Source organism: Oncorhynchus keta, chromosome 1 (assembly GCF_023373465.1).
Source record: "Oncorhynchus keta strain PuntledgeMale-10-30-2019 chromosome 1, Oket_V2, whole genome shotgun sequence".
Lineage (NCBI taxonomy): Eukaryota > Metazoa > Chordata > Actinopteri > Salmoniformes > Salmonidae > Oncorhynchus > Oncorhynchus keta.
In genome coordinates this window covers 53,862,386-53,871,879 of record NC_068421.1, presented here as the reverse complement: position 1 = coordinate 53,871,879, position 9,494 = coordinate 53,862,386, and the positions used below count along the sequence as shown (strand labels likewise).

At 42.9% G+C, this 9,494-nt stretch overlaps 1 protein-coding gene across 1 annotated transcript; it reads right to left on the bottom strand.

The window, feature by feature from the left end:
• Positions 1–391: 391 nt before the first annotated feature.
• On the bottom strand, positions 392–9,202 carry dph5 (diphthamide biosynthesis 5). The gene is made up of 7 exons (XM_035776438.2): positions 8,723–9,202; positions 8,123–8,247; positions 5,636–5,744; positions 4,082–4,202; positions 2,319–2,358; positions 983–1,086; positions 392–908 (listed from the first exon to the last, which is right to left on the bottom strand). The coding sequence occupies exons 1-7, from the start codon at positions 8,855–8,857 to the stop codon at positions 673–675; spliced, it is 870 nt and encodes a 289-aa protein (XP_035632331.1). The 5' UTR covers positions 8,858–9,202; the 3' UTR covers positions 392–672.
• Between the last annotated feature and the right edge of the window lie 292 nt (positions 9,203–9,494).

Here is a 9,494-nt window from a genome sequence, read left to right as displayed (position 1 = left end):
AGATTGCACTTCATTTTCCAAGAATACAAAACAGCTTAATTTTTTACCAAGATAATCTGACTCAGTTATGTTCCTCCGTTACCTCTTCAATCATGGTAATAACATTTTGATGCCATAGCCAGCTAGCGTTGTGATTTTAGCTAAAGCACAGGGGATGAGGGATTGTTATTTTATTTAAGGGAAGCAAAGTAACAGATTGCCCATTAAAAAGCATTCATACCCCTTCCCTTTCACATTACAGCCTTGTTCTTAATCTACCCCTCAATTGAGCTCCGGTGCATCCTGTTTCTACATGATTAAGAAAGGCACACCTGTCTACATAAAGTCCTATAGTTCACAGTGCATGTCAGAACAAAAACTTTTCAAATGATGCAAAGTTATTTGCTGAATGTTAAATACAATGTCTTTAATGTATGGCTCGAATTGTCATGCTGATCAGAGATATTTATATGCTTTAGAATGACAGTTCTGGTGGGAAATACTGGATTATACCCGGGATGGAACGTTTAAATACATAACCCTAATGTCGATCCAGGCCTACTGGTGTGTTGGTATCGGTCAGCGGCTAGGCATGTCAAGTCAACAGAAGTTAGCAGGCCTATATGACACATGGTTCTGTGTGCTAGGTCGTTTGGAGATCCTGAGAGTCATTCTTGAGGCAGTATGTGTGCATTAGGAGGTGTACGTTGAGCTGTCGGTCATTCGGAGGTCCTGTAGTGCGTCGGGGGTGGCAGCTGACAAACGCAACATGTCTACCTCCAGCGGGTGCAGGTGACCCGTCACGATCATGGAATGCAGCGGGCCGCCCAGGTCACATGACGCCAGTTGGCGGAGTGTCCCCGCGCGGATGACCTGGTCCTCTGCTCCCACCCTGGCCAGACCCACACATATGGTCTCCTCGCTGATGGCTAGATGGAGAGTGAGGCAATTAGTGTTTTTTCTTTCACATTGTCACATTCAATTCAACATGACAGCAACTCACCCAGGTCATCTCCCCGCTCCCTCCTGTTTTGTACTATCTCCAGGAGCTGCTCAGCCGCCTGGCTCACGGTCATAAACCTGGGCGGTTCATAAATCTTACGGCCCCTTTACAAGAAAAAGAAACGAGGACGTTATTTATGGAGTAATGCAATGCCAATGGGTTCATACTGCCCAGACCTATAAGTGCTGTGGAGGTGACTTCTTCAGAATATAAAAGCTGAATCTAATAACCAGGTGAAGACAAAGCAAGCCCCTTTGTTACCAGTAGAGCCATTCAAAAGGAAGGAGAAAAGGACATGCCATTATGCTAAGCATTCAGTACTGTGCTGAGTAGCTCAGATGGGGCTATTCTCAGCTCTTTCAGCACTTTGAAATCAAGCATATTTTATTCTGGCAATGTTTCACTGTGGCTGTTCTGGTGCTAGATCAGAACTAAAATAACGGAGTCTCGTGTAAATCTCCTACGGTCATAAAATGCTTACAAAGCAAGCCAGAGATCTATTTGATAACTATGTTACTGGAAAGAAAACCTTCACAAATGTGTCTAAATTCCTTGGCCGGGGGGTGGAAGACGGGGTATTTTTCCCTTCGGCTAATACTGTATGGCATGAATCTCTCACTGCGCAAACATTTTAATATTGACCAAAATCATAGGGCATGTGTTTATTCCATTTCCTAGTAATAATATATATGCACCAGTAAACCTTGGAGAAATTAAGACTCTTTTCTGTCTTAAATGAAAACCATACTTTTCCCCTGTACATAACCCTTACATGGCAGATTACTGAAGTCCATTTCAGTTTTTATAGATTCACATATAAAACTACTTCCACGCAGGCTCCTGTTGGGAAAATAATTGCAGGACACCGCAAAGTGAACGAGGAGTTGACAACCTTCCTGCAAACCAATACATGATACAGTAACGCATTAGTGTGGAATGAGATGAACTGGCATCCAAAACAGACATGTCTGTTGATTCTCAAGTTTGAGACAAACGCAATGTGTTTGGGACTGGTTGTATGTCATCTTTTCTGAAAACACATGCAGGAGATTAACATACTAAATGTATTTCCTGAACCTGGCCCAATGAGACAACACTGACAACAGATTGTGTGTCCAAGTCAAACAAACCACTTTTTTTTTCTTTTTTTTTTTGACTCACTGGCCTGGCCCGTCTCCAGCTGCCAGTATAAATGTATGTTAAGTGAACGTCTGCAATAAACCTCAACTCTGCTCCGTTTCAGAGTCCTGCTGGATAGAAACACCACTGACCAGATATAAATCAGACGGCCCCCTCCCAGACAGTCCAGCGCACGAGGGGGAAAGGAGAGACTTACCTCATGAGGTTCTCCATGGACTGCTCTTTGACTTTGATATCTGAGGACAAAAAAAGGAGGGCTGTGGAGGTAATGAACCATTTCACAGATGTGGACAATTCCTTTTCCCCTCAAACTGGCCATGAACAACACATCTTGACAAATTACCCAAGGCCAGCTTGAGGAACTAAATATCCCTTTAAGTCTTCCATGGTCACCTTTAAGCCATTCCATTTTCAGGAAAATGTTACGCTCCGCTAGAATAATAATCATACATAATTTTGTTGAATATTAATGAAGTCAATAATCCTTACACAAAGACCATCAAAATCTTACCCAAACATTTTTTAATTAAAAAAAATATATATAAATCAGTATTAATCAAACAGGAACAATGGTCCTGCTAGTTTCATTACAGTGATGAGGTTTCCCTCATGTAGATGTATGGCGTACATGTTGTCCGGGGAAGTCATGATAGATGACCCAATCAGAGTTGTGCGTGCGTCTGCTTTTGTTGTCTGCGCTCGTTCTTCATCCTTTTAGAATCGTGCCCTTTGCTTCACGGGTGTGGAGGTGCCTTGGCTAATGCCAGGCTTTCCGATCCACTATTGAATAATGGGGGTTCATATCGGTGGGGTTCATATCAGTGAGCTCACAAGCGCACACACCCTTCTGCAGCTGGGGCCGCACCTGGGGACATATAGGGAACTTGGCCCACAGAGACAATAAGGGTGTGACCCAAAACCGTCTCCGCTTCAACCAGCATCCATTACCTCGAATTATAGGGCTCTCCCATGTGAGGTTCATAGGGAGGGGGCAACCCTCTGCGTCCAAACAAAAATCTCTTGCTCAAATAAACATAAATTATGAGCGTTCGGGCCATCTGCCTCTGCAGTCACAGCCGCCTTCCCATTACAGAAACCTACTCCCCAGTCTACTACTGTGACTGTGATTGAGGACTGTTTAATATGCACCCAGGGGATGACGCACCCAGGGGATGACACACACACAGGAGGGAAAAGGTCTTGGAGTAGAAACAGTCATAATGAGGGCTTTGTTCGGTCCCAGCCTCCCCGAGATGAAAGTGTGTAGAACTGACTGACTGGCTGGCACACACACACACACACACACACACACACACACACACACACACACACACACACAATATCCTCGCTCCTTTCCTCCACCTGGAAGGCAGACCAGCACCTTGACTGGAAGTAGGTCTGGAAGAATATGAGCTCTGAGGGACTGCCTGGAGAATCACTCAGACACACGTGTGCACGGATGTGACGTCCCATGTTTCCTCACCATGTGCTCGGGTGTGACCAGACCCAATGTTACTACGTAGCGTGAGCGGTCCATAATGGTTACGGGCATACTGTATGTATGCTATTCTGTAGGGATGATACCAGTATTGCGACACTCGTTAGTATAGTGGAAAAGGAAACAAAGCGGATTTAACTTCTTGATGAAAACGGCCCTAATGTTGGGAACAAACATCATTATGTTGTCATCCAGAGTCACATTTATCTATTTTACAAACAGCTGGTTTTTAAATGACCAAATAGTTTTTACAGCTTTGTGTTTTAATTTTTGCCATGGGGAAAAAAATATTGCAATACGGGTATCGTCTCAGCCCTACTATTCTGTACAGATTTTCCACTTCGTATTTTTTTCACGGTCCATATTAGGACAGTCCCTTGACTCCTAATATGGACACCGCGTCACTGGATGTTTATACTGATTTGGTTGGTTACTAAAAGAGATGAAACTGTAGGACTCACCAAGCAAACATAGTGTGTGCATCCCCAGGTCCCTGTTCTTCTTGATTTTATCGTAGAAGCTTTCCGGTCTCCACGTATCTGTCCAGAACACAATGGACACCGTCTCTCCAAAGTTGTACAGCTGTCCAAAGGTAATGTACACAATGTGATTTAAGACTTGTCTTCTACTCAGGGTTAGACTTGTCTTCTACTCAGGGTTCATTGAAAGTATCTTAGGACAGCAGCATTGGGTGTGAATGGTCAGTTTCTCAAATAAAGAGTTTGTGGTTCTGGTTCACTTGTCTGACAGCTCCTGTGAGCTTATCGATTGATATTTGTGTGTGTGTGTGTGTGTGTGTGTGTGTGTGTGTGTGTGTGTGTGTGTGTGTGTGTGTGTGTGTGTGTAGAGCAAAATTATGTCTCGTGAGCAGGCCGTGATTGCTGCAGCAGACTGGATTGCACTAGGTGTCCCAAGGTGCTTCCTGTTATTCAGTGTGTGACAAATCACATGGCACTCTGAGCCGCAGCATGCTTGATACAGCACGGCAACCCAAAACATGCATTGGGACCCTACCTAACTCCCCCCTTCCCCCAATACACTAACAAGAGCACTGCAGTGCAAGACCAATACACCGTTGACTTGAGCTAGACAAAACACTTGATATGGCTGGTCTGAATGTATTTTCTAAAACATTTCTTACCATTTAAAATTCTGAGTTAGAGAGCGATTGTAATACCTCATTTTAGCCATCTATTTTTACATCTCATTTGAAACCAATGTCAAATTGATATGCTGATGTTTGGCAAAACATGCTAATTCAACACCCACATATTCCCAGTCATCTGAACTCAAGTTGGTCATTTTATTTAAAAAGAAATTGGTAGGGTAATAGGGAAGACAATTAAAATGCACAACCAATTGAAAGGTAAATTATACAGGCACATATAGTATAGAATAGAACACCCCTCCCCAGAGGGATATGGGGAAGCACACTAGGTTGACAGGCAGGGAGCACACACAACCTTGATCCCTGTGATGGGCACATCCTTCATTAGAATAGCAAAGCCTCCTTCTCTCCTGTCATTGCTCACTGGCAGTGGCTTTGAGTTGCCAGATCACTTCCAACTAGTGCGTCTGATGCACGCCCAAAGGAGCGTCACTACCCACTAATGACAACCCTGATGCGCTAACACTGACGTTAGCAACACTAATCCCCCCCACCACCACCACATCAGAGGCAGGGTGGGACAGCTGGATGCCCCCATGCTCACAATGCTCCCCCTGACAGGTCAATGCAAGGCCACATTATGGATGTCCTGGGCTGAGCTGTGTATTAAGAGACATTGGTGCTGCTCTGCCATTTCAGTCCATAGACTCCGCATGGATTTTCTTTCCAAATGGCAATTATGCTCTTTGATTGCCTTCATAGGACGTTGCTACAGAATGGTTAAGATGATGGGGCATTGAAGACCAGATGTTATAAGCTCTTTTTTTTTTTTTTTAAATAGCAAAGTAGACAACGTTTCTGCTAATCTGTGTGTTTCAGTTTCCAATAGGACTTCAAGTGGACGTACCTGGAGGCCGCAGCATCCAACTGCGTTCATGATAGAGGCGTTATGGATGACCCTGTATTGTATCCCAGCATTCACTGCTCTCAGGACCAAGTCACTGTGGGTGGTGGCGCTATAAGGAAAAGATACATCAAGTGTTAAGAACATGGCATGATGATGCCTTTAGAAACCTGACAACAAAGTCCAAGCTTTGACCAAAAATGTCACATTGCTGCTCCATTTCCATTCCAAACCAACTGGCAATTTGCTACAGTAAGGATGGTTATGGTCAGTGAGACTCATTATTCGACTGCCTGATTTATTTATTTCAAAGGCCACACTTGGCCCCAAACCGAATCCTTGGTTTTAGATGTCATTAACTTTATTAAATCCCAACATTTCTTGGAGCAAATCGTGACCGTGATGGAGAGTGGAGAATTTGACTGAACCTCCCCTCCTCCTGGTCAGTGGTTTTGGATGGAAAAAGAGCAGAGCCAAACATATTTAACTAGGCAAGTCAGTTAAGAACAATTTTTTATTTTCAATGATGGCCTAGGAACAGTGGGTTTAACTGCCTGTTCAGGGGCAGAATGACAGATTTTTACCTTGTCAGCTTAGGGATTTGATCTTAGAACCTTTCGGTTACTAGTCCAACGCTCTAACCACTAGGCTACCTGCCACCCCCATGCCGTTAAGCACTATTAGTAGCGCTAGCAAATGGGAGTGCAGTACAATGAATGAGTGGCTCTTTCAAGAGACGTTGCAGTGTTCACTCCCTCCTCAGAACATTTCCCCACCGGCTCAGAGAGCAAATAGCTGCAAAAACACTTTTCTTAATCGTGTGGTGCTCCGTTGAACATCGATGTCATACCAAACCATTTTGTGAGATAGTATTTTTGTAGCAATTAGTTCCGTTTCCATTTGTATGGGAAGCAAATGGAAACTGCAGATGATAGTCATTGCGGACTGAAGCATACCAAGGTCATGATACTTTCAATATTTTTGCGGCAAGGGATGTTGTTCAAATGATGACAAGCATCAACTTCCAGCAGGCTTTCAAATGGCAAAGAAGAAAACCAGTGTGATCACCAAAGCAACATTCTCCACTGACGGTTCAGGGTTCTCTTTAGTTATTGATTTAATAAAACCATGTTTTGTAAATGTCAAAAAAAATGTAGCCTATCCATTTGTTTACAACTCAAATAGCGAAATGAAGGAGTGAGTGAGTGGTATTGATGAGCGTTGTTTACAATGGTACTCCCTTGTCAGATAGGGCTGTGTCTTACTGATTTACTCATTCCTACTTGTGTGCCTCCCTCAGAGAAAAACTGAATGCAACGCTGTCATTTCAACCAGATATCAACCTGTCTGTAATGACGTTATTTCAACCTGTTTGTAATGACGTTATTTCAACCTGTCTGTAATGACGTTATTTCAACCTGTTTGTGATGACGTTATTTCAACCTGTCTGTAATGACGTTATTTCAACCTGTCTGTAATGACGTTATTTCAACCTGTTTGTAATGACGTTATTTCAATCATGTCTGTAATGACCTTATTTCAACCGGTTTGTAATGACGTTTTATCAACCTGTCTGTAATGACGTTATTTCAACCTGTTTGTGATGACCTTATTTCAACCGGTTTGTAATGACGTTATTTCAACCTGTTTGTGATGACGTTATTTCAACCTGTCTGTAATGACGTTATTTCAACCTGTCTGTAATGACGTTGTTTCAACCTGTCTGTAATGACGTTATTTCAACCTGTTTGTGATGACCTTATTTCAACCGGTTTGTAATGACGTTATTTCAACCTGTTTGTAATGACGTTATTTCAACCTGTCTATAATGACGTTATTTCAACCCGTTTGTAATGACGTTTTATCAACCGGTTTGTAATTGTTGTTGTATACACTCCCTCAAAATGTGTTGGGACTTTCATTTTCATGACATACTTATTACTAAGGTGCGTGTACAGTATGTGTGATATAACACCTCACTCGTTATATCACACTGTACATACAGAGCACTGCAAACAGGGGAAGTGATATGACGTGTGTGCGTCAGTGGAGGTAATCCTGAACTTAACAGATGGAGATCTCTCCTTAGCGTGTCTGATCAATCACACACACCTGTCATAATGCAAATAAATATATAGCTCATTCCAGCTGTCATAAGCATTCATAAAATAAAGGTCACGTGTCATGTGTTAGGACACTTTACGATGCCGCTTATGACATTGTTATGACGCGTCATGAACGACACTTCGTGTGAAGTGTTACCGATTTGTATCGCCTACTGCCTGGGAGACGGAGGGGCTCGTGTAACATTCCTAGAACCTCCCAGAAGTCCTTCAATCCTATTGGAGCAGTGGTTAGCAAGTTCATCTACGGCCAGGGCCTGCACTTCTATTGTTCATGGCAACATCTTTTGAAACTAGCCTGCCAGTAATAGTCATAACGTAATGAATTACTTTTCAAGCATGAAAAACAAGTACAGTAATCAATTACCCAAATGGATCTCCCACCACAAGAAATGCCACATCACTGACGTCAGCCCCTTTCAGGATCTCATCAGCCTCCTGTTCCACCATGTCTCTGTCGGCCAGTATCAGCTCCCGTCCATAGTACTCCTCCTAAGATCATAGATCACACTTATTCACGACACATACTGCCTTTTGAACTAGCTTTAAAAACGGTGGATGGACTTTATCTGGTGGCAACGATAAAACTTTGATCTCCATCCTGCCAGCTTGAGCTCTGTTTAATGAACGTGCACTGTCTATAAACTTGAGAACGTGTGACTTTGACTCAATTTTAAGAAAACACCATGAGTAGGAAGTGTCAACGCCACACAGTCTATACGATTTCCAGCCACTCATTGGTCATTTCAACTAATGCAACTTTAATGTCATGGAAAAGTCTATAATATCTTTAACTAGAAGCAAAGACAACACGCACTTCAAGAGGTATTGTACCCTGATGCAGTTTTATCACATGCTCTGTCTGGACTGCATCAGTGCCGACTTCGAAATGGGAGGGATTGTTGTAGCACAGACATGCACAATTTCACCACATGCATGCCATAGTGCTACATAATATTCAACCTACCAATGCATCTTTCCCAACTGTCAATATGGACGTGTAGGCTTCCAAGTAGACACGACTGCATTGCTTTACAATTTCTAACCCCTTGACGGTGATGTCCTTTGCGTCTCCCAACCCAAGCCCAATAAAGTACAGCATCGCAACGTAGAAATACCACACTTTTTATGAGTTAGCTATATTGGTGGCTAACACCACACGTCATCACAACTGTCTTAATAGCAGGCTAAGGCTAGCTAATTGCTAAACCTAGCAGAAAACAGACCGCTGCCGTTTTAAAATGGTCCGTTAGTTATGACATAACATATCTAAGCTGGTACCTAGAATACGCTTGCATTTATTATCAGATTCCCTCGTGAATATACGCCGCTACTACAGTATGGAATTTGAATCCACTAGTCACTAAACGCACGTGTAAACACTATACGATTTCACATACGTCTTGACGCAAAATACTCTTGATTTTACGACACAGTTGCATGTCTTCCTGCAATGTGGGTCCGTTCCAGCCCGGTATTAGAACAGTGGGAGTGCATTCATCGGTGAAGCATCAAGTAGGCTACTTTCGGATTATTTATAAAGTTGGACTTTTTTTCAATTTCCTTGTGACTTTAACGTTTTTACAAAGTAAAAGTGAAAAAAATGTATAAAATCATAATGTGATTGCATAGTTAAGTGCATGTTCCCGAGTGGCGCAGCGTTCTAATGCACTGCCTCTAAGTGCGAGAGGCGTCACTACAGACCCTGGCTGTATCACAACGTCGGTGATCGGGAGTCC